Below are 18,585 nucleotides of genomic sequence, written 5' to 3'. Positions count from 1 at the left end.
GTAGTAAAACAAGGACCTAAAACAATTATCATAAATTAAAAACAAAAAACAAAACTTCTTTTAATGTTTATTTGAGAGACAGAGAGACAGAGTGCTAGCAGGGGAGGGGCAGAGAGAGATAAGGAAACACAGAACCCGAAGCAGGCTCCAGGCTCTGAGCTGTAAACACAGAATCCGACACAGGGCTCGAACTCACAAACTGTGAGATCATGACCTAAGCTGAAGTTGGGCACTTAACCCATTGAGACATCCAGGCATCCCTAAATTTTTTAAGTATACTCAAAGCTGTAAAAAAAACAAAAACAAAAAAACCCCTACCAACATGATGGGTAGAAAAATGACACACAGTAAAAACAGACTTAAATGGAACTTCTAGATTTGACTATACAGAAAAAAAATCAATAAACTAGAAGACAAAACAATAGATATACTGTCTAAATGAAACACGGAAAGAAAAAAAGGCTTAACAAAACAAACAGCTTTTAGTTAGCTGTGGGAAAATTTTAAAAGGTTTAACATACATGTAGTTGAGAGTCCAGAGCAGAAGTAAGGGGAGTAAGACAACAAAAAAAAAAGATATCTCAATAAACATTGGCCTAAAATTTTACAAATTTCAAAATTTCAAACCAAGAGGATCCAAGGAGGTCCAGAAACCTCAAGTAGAAGTATTTTCTTTTTTAAAAAAGCACATGTTAAGGAACATTTTAAATAAAATTGTTTTTTAAAAAAAGAGAATAACCTTAAAAGCATCTGTGAGTTTTAGGAGAAAGGAGAACACATCACACACAGAGGAACACAGAAAAGAATAACAGCAAACTGTTAGATATCATGAAAAAGACAATGAACAGTCTTTAGAAAGCTGAATGAAAAGAAAAAAAATCCATTAGCCTATAACTGTATACTTAGAAGAACAAAGTGGGAGGACTCAATATTTCTTGATTTCAATACTTACCTACAAAGCTACAGCAATGAAAATAGAGAGGTACCAGCATATATGGATAACCATATAGATGAGTGAACTATAAGGAGAAGCCCAGAAATATTCACATTTATGGTCAACTGATTTTCAAAAGAATGACAAGGAAATCCAATAAATGGTGCTTGGATAATGGAGATCTGAGTGCAAAAGAATCAAGCTGGACCTTTTCTTTTACCAGACAAAAATAAACTCAAAATGAATCACAGACCTAAATGTAAGAGCACTAGCAAGTAAAATTCTTAGAATATACAGGAATAAAAATCTCTGTAATCTTGGACTGAGGAAAACCTTCTTAGACATACCATTAACAGTGACAAAATCATAAAAAATTGGGTTTCATCATGGGGCACCTGGGTGGCTCCGTCAGTTGAACATCTGACTTCAGTTTAGACCATGATCTTGTGGTTTGAGTTCAAGTCCCTCCTAGGGCTCACACTGTCAGCGCAGAGTCTGCTTTGGATCTTCTGTCCCTCTCTCTGCCCCTCCCCAACTTGTGCTCTATCAAAAATACACTCTGTTTTTATTTTTAAATTTTATTTGAGAGAAGAGAGGAGTGCAAGCAGGGGAAGTACAGAGAGAGAGAGAGAGAGAGAGGTGGACATAGGATCCGACGCAGGCTCTGTGCTCACAGGAGAGAGCCCAATGAGGGGCTCAAACTCACAAACCACGAGATAATGGCCTCAGCTGAAGTTGGATGCTCAACCGACAGAGCCACTTCAGGAGCCCTTAAACAAACATTAAAAAAAAAAAAAAAAATTGGGCTTCATCAAAATTTTTGACTTTTGTGCTTCAAAAGATACCATCAAGGAATGTGTTTTTGGGAAAATATTTTTTGCAACTCATACTTCAATGCAACTTGTATCCAGAATATATAAAGAGCCCTTAAAAGTAAGATAAACAATTCTCTTTAAAAAGGGGTAAAAGATCTAAATAGATATTTCTCCAAAGAAGATATGCAAAGATATGAAAATAAACACTTGAAAATATGCATAACATCATTTGTCACCAGGGAAATGCAAATGAAAACCATATGAGATAGCACTTCATATTCACTAGGGTGGTTATAATCAAAAAAGAGGAAAATAAGTATTAGCAAAGATGTGGAGAAATTGGAACTCATATATTATTGGTGGGAATGTGAAATGATACAGCTAGTTTGTATGACAGTGGTAGTTTCTCAAAAAGTTAAACACAGACTTACCATATTATCTAGCAAATCCATGTCTAGATATATACTCATGTGAAAAACATGTCCACACAAAAACTTACAGAGGAATGTTCATAGCAGCAATATTCAGAAAGTATAAACAACCCAAATGTTCTCCAATGGAAAATTATTGAGCAATAAAATTTAAGTGTTACTGGATGTTATGATATGGATGAGCCTTGAAAATATTATATTAAAAGAAGCCAGTCACAAAAAGACCAGTACAGTTAAATCAATAAAAGACAGAAAGTTAAGGGTGGGTGGGTATGGGCAATAGGAAGTGATGGCTTAATAGGTATGTGGCTCTTTTTTAGGGTAATGAAAATGCTCTAAAATGGGTTGCACTGATAGTTGCATAATTCTGTGTACTAAAACACCAATGAATTGTACATTTTATTTATGTAGGTATGTATGTATGTATTTAAAACGGTAAATGGCTACATTGAAACGTTGGAGATCACTTTTTTTATTAATTCTTTAAATACTTACTTTTGAGAGAGAGAGCGCAAGCACGCGTGCACTTGTGTGAGTGGGAGAGGGGCAGAAATAGGGGAGACACAGAATCTGAAGCAGGCTCCAGGCTCTGAGCTGTCAGCACAGAGCCCAATGTGGGGCTGGAACTCATGAACCGTGAGATCATGACCTGAGCAGAAGTCGGATGCTTAACCAACTGAGCCACTCAGGCACCCCTGGACTGTACGTTTTAAATGGGTGAACTACAGAATATATGAGTATTTCAGTAAAGCTGTTAAATAAAAAGATTTATACTGTAATATTTTCTTTCTTTTGAAAGAAAATATCTTTTAAAAATAACAATTATTATCTCTTCAAAGCAAAAATTATAAATATATATTGTGATGTTTAAAACATACTGTAGAATTATAGAGCAATGGAACAGAATAGAAAATCCAGAAATAAACCAATCATATGGTCAATTAATCTTCAACAAAGGAGGAAAGAATATGCAATAGGAAAAAGTCTCTTCAACCAATGGAGCTGGGAAAACTGATCAGCTATATGCAGAAGAATGAAACTGGACCACTTTCTCATACCATGCACAAAAATAAACTTGAAAGGGATTAAACATCTAAATGTGAGACCTGAAGCCATAAAAATTCTGGAAGAGAGCACAGGCAATAATAACATCTCTGACATCAGCTACAGCAACACTTCTCTAGATATGTCTCCTGCGGCAAGAAAAATAAGAGCAAAAATTGGGATTTCATCAAAATAAAAAGCTTCTAGACAGCAAAGGAAACAGTCAATAAAACTAAAAGGCAACCTACAGAATGGGAGCAGAAATTTGCAAATGACATATCCAATAAAGGCTTAGTATCTAAAACATATGAAGAACTTATGCAACTCAACACCCCAAAATACCAAATAATCCATTTAAAAAATGGGCAGAAGAAATGAACAGAAATTTATTTCTCCAAAGACATACAGATGGCCAACACACACATGAAAAGAAGTTCATCATCGCTTACCATCAGGGAAATGCAAATCAAAACTATAATGAGGTATCACTTCACACCTGTGAGAATGGCTAAAATCAGTAACACAAGAAACAACAAGTGTTGGGGAGTATGCAGAGAAAAAGGAACCCTTTGTGCATTGTTGGTGGGAATGCAAAGTGATCCAGCCACTCTAGAAAACAGTATGGAGGCTCCTTGAAAAGTTAAAAATATAACTACCCTATAATCTAGCAATCGCACTACCAGGTACTTAACCCAAGAAATACAAAAACACAAATTCAAAGGAATATATATACTCCTATGTTTATTGCAGCATTATCTACAACAGCAAAATTATGGAAGCAGTGCAAGTCTCCAGTGACAGATGAATGGATAAAGAAGTGGTATATATATACAATTGAATATTAAGTCATAATGAAACCTTGCCATTTGTAATGCATGAATGGAGCTAGAGAGTAAAATCCTAGGCAAAATAAGTCCGAGAAAGACAAATTCCATGATTTCACTCATAGGTGGAACTTAAGAAAGAAAACAAACAAGCAAAGGAAAAAAAGAGAGAGAGATAAACCAAGAAACACACTCTCTCTTTGAAGCTTGCTCATTCATTCATTCATTCATTCATTCATTTAAAGAGAGAGAGAGAGAGCAGAAGCAGGGGAAGAGCAGAGAGAGGGAGAATCCCAAGCAGGCTCTGCACCATCAGCAGAGCCTGACCTGGGGCTCAAACTCACAAAAACTGGGAGATCAAGACCTGAGCCAAAATCAAGAGTTGGACACAACCAACTGAGCCACCCAAATGCCCCAAAACAAGCTCTTCACTATTGAAAACAAATTGATGGCTACCAGAGGGGAAGTAGGTAGGGGGATGGGTGAAATAAGTGATGGGGATTTCTGGAATGGCTCAATCACTATATTGTACACCTGAAACTAATATAACACTGCATGTTAACTATACTGGAATTTAAAAAAAAGAATAAAAGAAAAAATATATAATTAAAATGTGTAACAAAAGAAAAAGGGATCAGAAGGTTAAATATACTGTTACAAGGTTCTTAAATTATAAATGATAGTGGTGTAATATTTGATAATGAACTGTGTTTAAAGATACATATTTCAAATACTAGTACATCACTAATATAAAGATACAAATAGGCTAAAAGGATGGAAAAGATACACTACACAAACATTACTCAAGGAAAATACCATTGGCTATATTAATATTACACAAAGTACACTTCATAAGTATTATGAAGCATAAAGAGAGTGCTTTATAATAATAACAGCTCAGTTCATAAAGAAGACATAATCCTAACTAAAATTTCTTTTTTTTTTATTTAAAAAAAAATTTTTTTTTTCAACGTTTATTTATTTTTGGGACAGAGAGAGACAGAGCATGAACGGGGGAGGGGCAGAGAGAGAGGGAGACACAGAATCGGAAACAGGCTCCAGGCTCCGAGCCATCAGCCCAGAGCCTGACGCGGGGCTTGAACTCACGGACCGCGAGATCGTGACCTGGCTGAAGTTGGACGCTTAACCGACTGCGCCACCCAGGCGCCCCAATCCTAACTAAAATTTCAAAACACATGAAGCAAAACCTAAGAGAACTGAAAGGAGAAAGACCTATATAATCACAACTACAGATTTCATTAGTATTCTTTAAGTAATTAAAAAAAACCAAGTCAACAACAACAAAAACATCACTAAGGATATATAAGACTTGACCGGTACTCTCAAAGAATGTGACCTCTTAACATGCATTTACAGAAGCCTTCACCTGAAATCTTAATGAACATTCTACTCAAGGTCCCACCATACACAGATTATATTCTGGGTTATAAAGCAATCTCAATAAATTTACAGTGAAATCAAACTGCTGTTTTCCAACTGCAAGAGAATTAAACTAAAAATGAGTAACAGAAAAATACCTGGAAAATATTTAGAAATAAAATACTTATAAAATAACCAATGAGTTAAATTTTAAAAAAAATCAAAAGGAAAACTACAAAGTATTCGAAACTGAATGCAAATGTAAACCAAAATTTGTGGCATGCAGTTAAAACAAGCTTAGAGGAAAATGTTTAACAGAAAATATTATAGGGGCGCCTGGGTGGCGCAGTCGGTTAAGCATCCGACTTCAGCCAGGTCACGATCTCGCGGTCCGTGAGTTCGAGCCCCGCGTCGAGCTCTGGGCTGATGGCTCAGAGCCTGGAGCCTGTTTCCGATTCTGTGTCTCCCTCTCTCTCTGCCCCTCCCCGGTTCATGCTCTGTCTCTCTCTGTCCCAAAAATAAATAAACGTTGAAAAAAAAAATTTTTTTTAAAAAGAAAATATTATAGTAAATAAGATTGGTCAAAATCATTAATCTAGGCTTCTACTTCAAGACACTAAAAAGAAGCCAAATGAAAGCTGAAAAAGGGAATTAAAAGCAGAATTCACTCAATTAAAAAACAGACAAAAGGAAAAAAAATCAATAAAACCAAAAGCTGGCTCTGTGAAAAGATCAGTAATATTGACAAATCTCTAATACGAGGGGGGAAAAAAAAACGCAAATTAGTAATACAAAATCAAAAGAGAAGCCATCACTACAGATGCTACAGGCATTAAAATACTGATAAGGAATGTTATAAACAATCTTCTGTCACCCTGGATGAAATGGACAAACTCCTTGAAAACCAATGCTTGCTCAAGAAGAAATAAAAAATCTGTACATCCCTGTATCTATTTAAAAAATTTAATCCAGGGGTGCCTGGGTGGCTCAGTTGATTAAGTATTCCACTTTTGATTCTAGCTCAGGTCTTGGATCTCATCATGACCTGATCATGAGTCAAACCCCATGTGGGCTCTGCACTGAGAGTGTAGGGCCTGCTTGAGATTCTCTCTCTCTCTGCCCCTCCCCCAACTTGCACACATGTGTGACCTCTGTCAAAATAAACATTAAAAAAAATTTTAATCCACAGTTAAAAACCTCTTCAGAAATAAAAATCCAGGTCCAAACAGTTTCACTGGTGAATTGTATCAAATTTAAGAAAGAAATATTACCAATCTTGTACAACCTTTTTAGAAAATAGATTCAAGTCTGTGGTGTCCGTTTTACTACTCTGATACCAAAACCAAAGACACTTCAAGAAAACCATAGACCAATATCCCTCAGGCAGCAGAAATCCTTAACATTTTAGCAAACTAACTCCAGTGACATATAAAAAAGACAAAACATTATAACCAAGTTGCGTTTATCTCAGGGATGCAAGTTTTTAACATCTGGAGATCAATTAATATAATTTACCATTAAACAGACTTTTAAAAGAACCATATGATCACCTCAACAAATGAAGAAAAATCACAACAAAATCAACATTGATTTTGGACATAAGAAAAGGGAACTTCTGAACCTGATAAAGAGCATGTATGAAAAACCCAACAGCTAACACCATACTTAATGATAATACACTGGATGATTTTTGGGGTGATGAGAATGCTCTGTATCTTGCTTGTGGTGGTGCTTAAATGACTACAGTTATCAAAACTCACCATTCTATTAAAATTGATGAATTTTACTGTACGTAAATTATATCAATAAAGTTGAATTTTAAAACTACTGTAATAGCTTCTTCAAGATTGTTTAAAAAGTTTAGTTCTTTAAACAAGACTTAATTATAACAATAAAGTACTGCTCATTTATATTACTATGCCTAAAGATCTACAATCAAGTTCAACTTTTAAACAGTAAGTATCTGATATATATTTACATTAAGTTGAACCTTCAACAGAAGATGGTTGTGCCACAGTGCATATTGAGAATTTGATATTGAATTCAAACAACTGAGAATTTCTAAAACTGATCAGCATTAATCAGTAAAATCAATTAGAACTACCACCACCAACAACACAAAAGAAGTGGACTTGAAACTTCTATATAACTATTCTTGTGATCTTACAGTACCTCAGTATACTTCTTTTTATTTTTTTAATGTTTGTTTACTGATTTAGGGAGAGAAAGAGCAGTGTGCAAGTGGGGGAGAGACAGAAGGAGAGAGGGAGAGAGGGAAGGGGGCAGGGAGAGGGAGAGGGGGGGAGAGGGAGAGGGGGAGAGAGAAAGAGAGGGAGAGAGGGAGAGAAAAAAAATCAGGGGCGCCTGGGTGGCACAGTCGGTTTAGCGTCCGACTTCAGCCAGGTCACGATCTCGCGGTCTGCGAGTTCGAGCCCCGCGTCGGGCTCTGGGCTGATGGCTCAGAGCCGGGAGCCTGTTTCCGATTCTGTGTCTCCCTCTCTCTCTGCCCCTCCCCGGTTCATGCTCTGTCTCTCTCTGTCCCAAAAATAAATAAACGTTGAAAAAAAAAAAAAATTAAAAAAAAAAAAAAAAAAAAAAAAGAAAAAGAGAGAATCCTATGCAGGCTCCACACTGTCAGCGGCAGAGCCCTATGTGGGGCTTGAGCTCACAAACCCGTGAGATCGTGACCTGAGTCGAAACCAAGAGTCATATGCTCAACCGAGTGAGCCACCGAGGAGCCCCACCTCAGTATACTTCTAACAAAGCACTTAAATATATAAATTATCTGTCAGTTAAATGAAATAATTCAAATTATGCTAAAATATGGGATAGAGTTTCATTTTATCTTACACTTGGAACTCGTTCATTTTCCTCAAACCAAATCACTCAATTACCATGAAGATATTCAAGAAATGAGAATTTTTAATTATAAAAATAAATGTACAAAAGACTATTACTTTATTATTTTCTAATTACTAAAGAAAAATATTTCCTAATTTCTCAGTTATTTCCATAAAGCCTAACTATATTATTAGAGCAAATAAGAATTCTTTAAGTTCAGAGCAGAAAGCTAATATTCTAAGAACCTTTACATTTCTATTATACTAAAGATGGATACAAATATAGATAAGAAATATGGCTAAAACTACACTTTGTTCAAGGAAAATACAAATGATTAAGAGTATATCCAAATGTATGCTCTATAAATTAACACTTATTAAAAGAAGGGAGAAGATTACAGGCTATTTCAACTCTAACACTAGTGGATAACAGTTAATGCCCCATATTCCACTTCTTTTTTACAACAGGAAGTCAGCATTTCTCACCAGACAACCCAATTAGTATAGAACTTAGCTAATAATCAGACTTAAAAGGCTAAAATATACACTGAAGTAAAAATGAGCCTGACATTTTAGATAGGTCAGACATCCTAGTTTTGTCTTTAAACAATGCTTATTTATCAAAGAAGATCATTAAGAACAAATAAAGCTAAGATGGGATTAGTTCATGTTTTCAAACCATCCAATTTTATACTCCAGTCAATTACTGAGGTTTCATGATTAACTCATGTTCACTTTAAATGCAAATAAACATGATAATATTCTACCTTTATTCCTCAACTTTAGACTACTCCAACCCTCAGCTAATAGTTTACATTGGGTAAAGTAAACGTAACACAGGCTTGTTTTTAAAATAGTGAGGATAGGGGCGCCTGGGTGGCGCAGTCGGTTAAGCGTCCAACTTCAGCCAGGTCATGATCTCGCGGTCCGTGAGTTCGAGCCCCGCGTTGGGCTCTGGGCTGATGGCTCAGAGCCTGGAGCCTGTTTCCGATTCTGTGTCTCCCTCTCTCTCTGCCCCTCCCCCATTCATGCTCTGTCTCTCTCTGTCCCAAAAATAAATAAACGTTGAAAAAAAAATTTTTTTTAAATAAAAAAAAATAAATAAAATAAAATAGTGAGGATATAAAAAAAATTAAAAACAAAAAAATAAAATAGCAAGGATATCTGCACACACCTGACTTCAGCTCAGGTCTTGATCTCTACAGTCCCTCCTGAGTTCAAGCCCTGCATCTGGCTTGCTGGGGTCAGCGCAGAACCCGGTTCAGATCTTCTGTCCCCCTCTCTCCCTGACCCTCCCCACTCCCATTCTCTCTCTCTCTCTCAAAAAATATTTAAAAATACAGCATATAAACCACACAGAGCTAGTGCTGCTAACAAATAAATGGTAACATCTCAAATCAGCAGTCTTTCATACGTTTATAAATATCGCTATGAAATTTAAAATATTCATATGTAAAATGAGTAATAAAAATAGTACTAGACTTAAAAAATATTCAAAACTTTCAAATTATCTGTTTAAATCGTTAACTATGATTAAATAGTAGCATAATTTAATCATCAACTTATTCTAAATTCCAGATAAGAGAAGTTTAACATTTTAGCATTCAACTTACCCATTTATTAGAGAGAAGTCCAACAAAAGCATTAATGGCTAAGAACAAAGTTTTCTGCAAATATCAGATAGTTATGTCTAGAGTGAACACTCAACACAATCAATCCTAATGAGAACTACACATCTGTTTCAAAACTTAGCTTTTATGAATCATGAACATTTGACAAACTGTTGGTATAGCAAAAGTGAAATTTTAAATTAAATCTCTGCAATGATACTTCTATCCTACCTGTATCTTCAATAAATTCCACACATTTTTCAACAAATAGTGGTATGGGCTTCTCAGCTGTCACCAGATCCTGGAGGGGCATCCCAAAGTAATTACTCTCCCAATTTCTACGTGTTGGTGGATTGAAGTTCTTAGTTTTCTTTTTCTGCTATAAGAAAACATATTCAAGTTAAAACTATTAAAATTAATTTCCTTCAAAACAGCATGAGTATTAAGCAATGTAAATACACATTTTGTATCAAAAGATTTATTTAAAAGCCACATCTAACTTAAATGACCATCAATATGGGACTCAGTTAAATTCTGCCAGAAGCATCAACCTGAGCAACAGAAAGAGACAAAAAGTGAACAGAGGAAATATGACTAGAAAAAAATGTTCCCTCTAGAAAATAATAGGAAACTGGATAGGTAGGGAAATTAGAAAAGGTCATTTTTCAATACCAACTCAAAGGAAAAGCTCAAAGTGAGCAATGTTCAATTCAGTTTAGGTGTGGTTTACTAACTCTATTTGGTCTTTAGGGCAGGTCCAAGCGAGTTTTTCGCATATAGGTATATTTATAAAAACATAATATAACTTTAATTATTGATTATACAATGAAGCTATGTAACTTCATGACTTTTAGTCCCATCATTTGTCTTTTCTCATTTTGCCATTTTCTTCCCATGTACTGACTATATCTTAAACGTTAAAATAGTTTTCTTAAGTAACTGATAAAACATTTTCACAATAGTAAAAACAAAATGAAATACTGATTTTTAGAGTTTAACTTCAATATAGCACTGGGAGAAAATGGGTTCTTAACCAAGAAGTGAACATCTGAAAAACCTATGGAGGTTTAGAATTGCTGAGGAGATTCTGAGTCAGTTTTTCTGGAGTAGGATACCACAGGCATCTCCAAAGATAATTCTATTATGCATCCCCCATTGAGAATCTCTAAAATATATGAAGATAAGTAAATTTTCAGAAATCCAAAGATGTTAGAGCACTTCTATTGACAGCCCTTGTTCCCTTTTTAGTTTACCTACAAACTTTTATTTTCTGTTATAAATCACAGATCTATTCAAATTTGTCATAAGTATCACTACTGACTTACAAATAGGATAAAAACATAACATTTCTTATCAGAAAAGGGGAGAATGGCAGATGTAGGAGAGCTTTCTATCCCTAAAGCAATACTCCTCATCTTAATTTCCCATTCCTCCTGGAGGAGTCTCTCCTTTGGATGGATCCCCCAATGTATTCTTCCAAGTCTCTGGCTATCTTAATTAACTAAGTCCTTTCTTCATTTCAATTTTAGGCTGTTCCACCTAGCAAACTTCCAGAGCTCATGAAACCCAATTTCTAAATCCACATGTACTATATCTCAATGGTGATAGGGATTATATACAAACCTGGTGTGTACAAATCATATACAATATAACTAGGTATCTAGGATATTGCCAAGAAAGCACTGGAGTGTTTGATCTGGGTCAAGACCTAAACCCACCGGTAGTGTAGATCCTTACTCCTTAAATAATCCTTCCACTCCCACCACCACCAAAGCAGAACATTATGCAAGGAAGTGGAAATGAAGACACTGTAATTTCAAAAATGAGATAGGATAGTGGCAGAGTCCTCTTTCTAGCCTGCAAACTATCAGCTGCAAAATTTGATTAGAAAACTGAAAACTGAGGCAAAGATGAATGTATTTTCTTTAAAGAGTTAATACAACAATGAAAAAGATTATACTTAGGTAAATTAATGAAAATAGCAATGTCTAGCCTATGGTAGGAGCAACAGGAATGAAGTGATACAAAGATCTTAATACATCTTGGCCACTTAAAGAACACAGTTGTAAGAAAAGTAAGTTGGTTGGTCCTAAATGTTCCAGTCAATTCTTAAGAAATCCTCTTTTTAATACTGCCCTTTAGGAATCAATCTAAACTTTCAGATGACTCTAAAAATATTCCACCCCTTATCCTTGGAATCATAATAAAGGAGGAAAAAATGAAGTGTAAACTTCATCTAGTAAGCACTGAATACTTGACTGAAATTGGGAGGGTGAAGACAGGAAGCAAAGTAAGGTAGATTGATTCTGTGGCTTATGCTCAGGGAACATCCCCCAAGGTCTGTAAAATTTCAAGGGCAAATTATTTAATTCTGTAGTTATACCAAGATTCAGGGATAGTACTCTAAGGTAATGAAAGGCTAAATGTCTTATAGCATGGAATTTCTGGCAAACTCTAAAGGGATAATTTACTAACACAGAACTGCCCTGACAGCTCAAGTTTTAATTCATATACATTAGGAGGAAAAAAGGGTAAAAAGTTCTGTGATTTTCCTAATTTTTCTACTAACTGACATGGATATAAAAGAAAATTCTATGCAGAAAAAGTTTTGGATTAGACATTCCTGTGTTAGCTTTTATGATAAATAAAAATATATACAATTCCTTTTTTCTAATAGAGATAGTTCTTAATCGTCAGAATTCAAGGATTTCTTTTAAAACATGTGAATTTTAAAAAACTTTACATAATTCTGATATATACCCCTTGGTTAAGAGTTGCTGATCTATAGCGATAAATTTATACCAATTCAAAAACGAATGTTTTAAGTTAAACTAAGGTTAGATGATTACAATTGCTATAAAAAATGCCATCAAGATTCTCTGAAATGCAAGAAAAAAGAGGAGTATGGTTATTTGCTAATTTATTTCCACAGCTATTAAAGAAGCATTGTCAGAAATGGCAGCCCCAATTAAATAATTACGCCAGCAGGAAAACATCTAATTTACGATAACCCAATTTTTAATTCATACTACAGTCACACATATCCTCATTTCTGCTTAAATGCAAATGCCCACCATCTTTTTTTTCTGGCCACTTAGGCAAATCTCATGTCATGTCTGCTACAAATGAATGTCCGCAATAAAATAAATATCCCATTCACAAATAATGTAAACAATGTTATCAATTAAATGTCCAGCAGATACTAAAAACTATCATTAGTGTAAGAAAACAGGACCAGGAAATGGTATATAAATAGTTTCTTCCAGGAGCTGCGTTCCCGCTTCGCGAAGATCAGCAACACAACAAAGAAGGGCATCTAATAAGCAACACTGTCAAATAACTACTGTAATTAATAACACTTAAAAAACATAATGCCTCAACTGCTTCATTTGTAAACAACCAACCAAAGAAAAAAAAATAACAAAAAGCAGTTAACTTGGCTTTCAAAGAATGAACCCAGGAAACAAGAATATCTGGTCTTCTCTACTCTCTTAAGATGGGATTCTTGGGAGGAAAACAAACAAACAAAAAAACACATCAAGAAAATGAGACAAGAGGAAGCAAAATGTAAAGAAACTGAAGAAAAAAACCCATTAAAGAAATGAAAACCTCTTTAGTGAAGATTCAATTGAAAAGATCAGAATAAAGTGAAAAACATCATCAGAGATCCCTCATCTACTGTATCACTCCTACGACACACTCCAAAAACTACTCTTGCTTCCATTGTATTTTATTTTTTAATGTTTATTTATTTTAGAGAGAAAGAGAGAGAGCAGGGGAGACAGAGAGAAAGTCACAGAATTCGAAACAGGCTCCAGACTCTGAGCTGTCAGCACAGAGCCCCATGCAAGGCTTGAACACACGAACTGTGACATAATGACCTGAGCTAAGTTGATGCCCAAATGAAGGAGCTACCGAGGCGCCCCTTCTACTTTCACATTAAAAAGTCTCAATCATCTTCTATTTGCCCCATAATGCCATTTTCTCTTACAGACAAACTCTGCAGAAGTCATATAGACTAGAGGTCTCCAATTCCTCTTTCATTCCCTCTTTTATGTACTCAAATTAGTCTATCACCCTCATTACTCCATAAACCTGTTCTTATCAAGGTTTTGTTTTGTAACAGTTCCCAACTCTCACCTTCTTTGACCTTTCAGCAGTCACTCTCTTCACTGGACTTTCAGAACACCACCTGTATGACCTCACTCACTCTCCCCTTATTTGTCTCCTCTGCTGGTCCCTTTCAGCCAGCCTTGTAATGCTGTGAATATCCCAGGCCTCAGTCCCTGACCATCTTTTTTTTTCTCAACATCTGTCCCAGCCCTCTTCATACTGTCATCCAATTGCTGATAACCCAAATACTTCCAGCTCAGCTCTTTCTCCTGAACTCTGGACTCATCTAAAACATTCTACTGGACATCTTCACTTGAATTTCTAAGAGACATATCGTTCTTCATATGTGCAAATCTAGAAGCACCAGGGTGGCTCAGTCAGTTAAACATCTGACTTAGGCTCAGGTGACCATCTCACGGTTTGTGAGTTTGAGCTCCAATTTGGAGTTCTGCTGTCAGCATGGAGCCTGCTTTGGATCCTCTGTACCCTGTTCTCTCTGCCCCTCTCCCATGTGCGCATGCTCTCTCAAAAATAAACAAACATTAAAAAAATGTACAAAACTAAACTTCTGATTTCTTTAAAATGTTCCCCAAATGCAGCCTTATCCCTCAGATACTGACAATTCCAACCTTTCAGTAGCTCAGGCTATAAAAATCTTGGTCTTAGCCTTGATCCCTCTTTTTCTCTCATACTCTCCTTCCAACTGTCAAGCACATGTATTAGATATAGAATCTAACTATTTCTTAAAGCTATCACTTCGCACATCTAGATTATTATATCAACTGCTTCAATCCATTCCCCCGGTCCTATCACCATCCTCTCAGACCATTCTCAACAAAGCAGCCAGAATGATAGTGGCTACACAAACAGCAGCCTATAAAGCCATATACAAATCTGCATGCCTTGAACTTGGTCTCTTATATTCTGACTTCATTTCCCTCTACTTTTTTCACCACTTACTCCCTTCCTCCATCCACATGGCTAACTTGTTTTAATAAATCAGGCAGGCTCCTGACCTAGGACTCTTATACTGGCTGTTCCCTTTACCATCTCAATGAGGCCTACCTCTACCTACACTGTATTACAAACTGTAATTTTAATGCCTGTCTTCTAGTTCCTGCCCAGTATTCCCAATCCCTTATACTGCTGTTTCTACCCACAACACTACATACTTTACTCATGTATTTTTATTATATTATTATTATATCTTTTGGTGCCCCCCTGCTATAATTTCAGCTCCAAACAAGGACAGGGGTTTTTATCTGCTCTGTTCATGAACATACTCCAAAGATCTAGTATAGTGCCTGTAAAAAAGAAAGTACAAAGGGATTTGAGATCTCTTCTGAAATAATGAACACCAATGTAGATTAAATTAAATGATCTCATCATGTAATAACAATGATAAAAAAAATAGGAATGAACCATCAAGTTACAGATATATCATATTCAACTCAGTAAGCTTCAAAGAATCTTAACATCCAGACAGAAGAAATCAAGAACCAACAGTACAGGGAAAACATCAGGCTAGCTTTAAAGTTCTCAGGAAAACTAGAAGTCAGAAGATTCACCTATAGGAATGTTAACAGGAAAAAGATGGTCAAGAATTCTTTACTTAGCTAGTATGCCAAATCAGATGTGCGTAACAACCAACAATAACCTTTTTTAAAGTTCTCAAATATGTAATAATTAGTATTTAAATTATAGCAAACTCCTGAAAAATCTTAAAACACATGATGAATAGCACTGATAATAAAGAACTTATATGTGAAGAATTTGTGTTATGGAAAAAAGAATGAACACTGTATATAGTTAAACACACAGAACTAGTTCTAAGTTACAGTGGTGTGGCTATATAACAAAACATTACCTACAATTCTGTGGCTAAAGCTACAAAATGTAAAAATAACTAGATAATAGGCCAGAACCAAAAGCCTCAACATACTCTAAAAGATAAGGGGAAAAGATAAGAGATCATATAATTGTGCTAATGCATGACAAAATATTATGATAGACTATTAGGAAAGGTAAAAAAAGATAAGTAAAATAGAGGTTCAATATATATTTAATGACAAAAATAAGTGGCACACTAACAGTTCCTTCATTTTTCTTTCTTACCCTTTTTTTCCCTACTAATGTAGAATAAAAATAGGAAACAAGAAAAAAAGCAAACTGAAACTTACAAAAATAAATATAAATGGAGTAAGATTAACTATAAAAGACTCTCAGACTTGGTACAAAATTAAACCCAATTACACACATGCCATTGAAACAAAGGATCTCCTAAGAGTTGAAAATAAAAGGACAGGAAAAGGACTTTTTTTTTTTTTTTTAAAGGAGCAATGTTAACATTGGAGTTGTCTTCAAGGCTAAATTCTTTGAACTATACAAAGAGTTACCACTAATTCTCTACCCCTTCTCTTCTATAACATTTGTCCCTCCCCAGGTCATTCTTCTGAATATATAAATACTCTCTAATACCTGTCATTTTTATTTTTTTAATTATGTATTTTTTAATATTTATTTTTGAGAGAGAGAGAGAGCGTGCAAGCGAGTGAACCTGGAAGGGACAGATAGAGGGAGAGAGAGAACCTCAAATAGGCTCCGCACCTTCAGGGCGGAGCCTAACTCAGGACCCATGAAAGGTGAGTTCATGACCTGAGCACAAATCACGAGTCAAGGCTTAACTGACTGAGTCACCCAGGTACCCCCTACCACCTGTCATCTTTGAAAACAAACATGAAAACCCTTTTGATTCCACATTAACTTCTAGCTATTACCCCAATTTTGCTCCTTTTCTTTTTCTTGGCTTTTTAAGATATGTTAATTTCAGTTAATTAACACACAGTGTTATGTATTAGTTTCAGTTGTCTTACTCCCTTTTACAGCAAAACTTCTTGGAGATGCCATCTACATCTACTATTTTTCACATCCCATTCTTCCATCCGGTTTTCTCTTCCATTCTGTTTTCTCTTCCATTCTATGTAATTTCTTGTTAAGATTAGATACTTCCACACTACCAAATTAAAAAGAAACAATTCTCTTCATCCTTGTTGAGCTCTAAGTAACATTCTTTCCTGACTACTTCTTTAAACACTTGCTCTCTTCACTCCCATTTCACTACTGTTGGCTCAAAGGATTCCTTTTTCAGTTTCACCTGCCAACAACTCTTCCTGGTTTACTCAAACTCAGTTCTGAGCTCCCCATTCTTCTCTGACTATACTGTACCCATAGGTGAATTCATCTAATCCCTAGCTGTAAATCTCCTTACATCCTGACAATGACAACTTTTCTTCTAAGTACCAGATTCATACATGTAACCTTTATAATTTCACTGGGATCTCGACCTAGATATTTTAACATAAAACATAAAAAGCACAAAACAGACATCTTGATTCCCTTTGGTCTGAAACCTTTCACCCTAGTCTTCACTATCTCAGTAAATCTATCCACTGGTTTAGACCATAAATCTTGGAGTCAATCTTGATTTTTCCCTTTTCCCTTACTCTCCATAGCAATTGCACAAGAAGCCCTGTTGGTATTACTTCCAAAATACTATGGAGAAACTGTCCATTTTTCCCTTTTTTGGTACCTGTATTGACAAAATACAGTGATAGTACATGATAAATAGATACTCAGTAAACACTGACAGAAGCACACAAAATTACAAACAGGAACCAGAGAAAGCTTTTACCATATAAGATTTGTTAATAAATACACAAAGTACTGTTTGTTGGTGTACTTACCAGTTTATGCAAAGTTTCATTATACCTAATTCCGCAGATCTATTTATAAAAGTCACTATATGCATGTACCTAAGCTATAAAATCAGGATTTGCACAGAATAATTATTACACATCATAAAATTACAAGAAGAATTAAACAGCCAACTCTATAGGAATTCATTTGGATGTAAGGTGATGTACTTTCAATAGTGTATAAGAACTGAGCACCATGTGCATAGCATCATGCTAGGTATTGTGCAAAACACAAAAATTGCTGCAAGTAAGGTTAATGCTCTCAAGAAATATGTTATTATAAAGAAAACAAATCTAACTACCTATCATTTAATTAACAGCACATAAAAAATAGTATGTGACTAAGTGTCAAAATAATTGGATGCAAGGCTTAAATTCAGACTTCAAAAGGCAGAACTTAAAAAGTAAGAGATGAAGTTCAGGGATATTTCAGGAATGTAGAAAAGAATCTGGTCTGTAGGTCACTTACTTTCTCATCTGAACATTTGGGTGCCTACCATATGTCAGCATAAGAACTCAGAAATCACTAGAAACTGCCAATTATTTACTGCTATACACTATGTGCTTGGTAATATTACATGTATAATCTTAACTGTCACAATAACTCTAAGACAGCTACTGTTTTGCATCTATTTAACACCTATTTCAGTACACCTGGAATGTGCCGGCACAAATAATGTGGATAGAAAGGAAGGTAAGGACCACACTGCAAAGGGGTTCAGGTATGTCCCTAAGAAATATGAACTTTACACAGAGGCCACAAAACATATTTTGCAGAGAGATTAGGCATTTCTATTTCAGTATTATTCCTCAGAAAGCAACATAAAACAACAGTGTGA

General features: G+C 35.4%; 1 protein-coding gene across 4 annotated transcripts in view; it reads right to left on the bottom strand.

Annotated features, from left to right (window-relative positions):
* Nucleotides 1–18,585, bottom strand: part of ARHGAP5 (Rho GTPase activating protein 5) — an 82,327-nt gene that overhangs the window by 30,492 nt on the left and 33,250 nt on the right. For 3 of the 4 annotated variants that reach the window (XM_047863125.1, XM_047863124.1, XM_047863126.1), the window contains exon 3: nucleotides 10,110–10,257. In XM_047863125.1, coding sequence (XP_047719081.1) covers nucleotides 10,110–10,257 — 148 coding nt within the window. The remainder of the gene's footprint in view (nucleotides 1–10,109; nucleotides 10,258–18,585) is intronic. The other variant, XM_047863127.1, reaches the window with a different exon arrangement.

Source organism: Prionailurus viverrinus, chromosome B3 (assembly GCF_022837055.1).
Source record: "Prionailurus viverrinus isolate Anna chromosome B3, UM_Priviv_1.0, whole genome shotgun sequence".
NCBI classification, from domain to species: Eukaryota; Metazoa; Chordata; class Mammalia; order Carnivora; family Felidae; genus Prionailurus; species Prionailurus viverrinus.
This window is presented reverse-complemented; position numbering and strand designations above follow the sequence as displayed.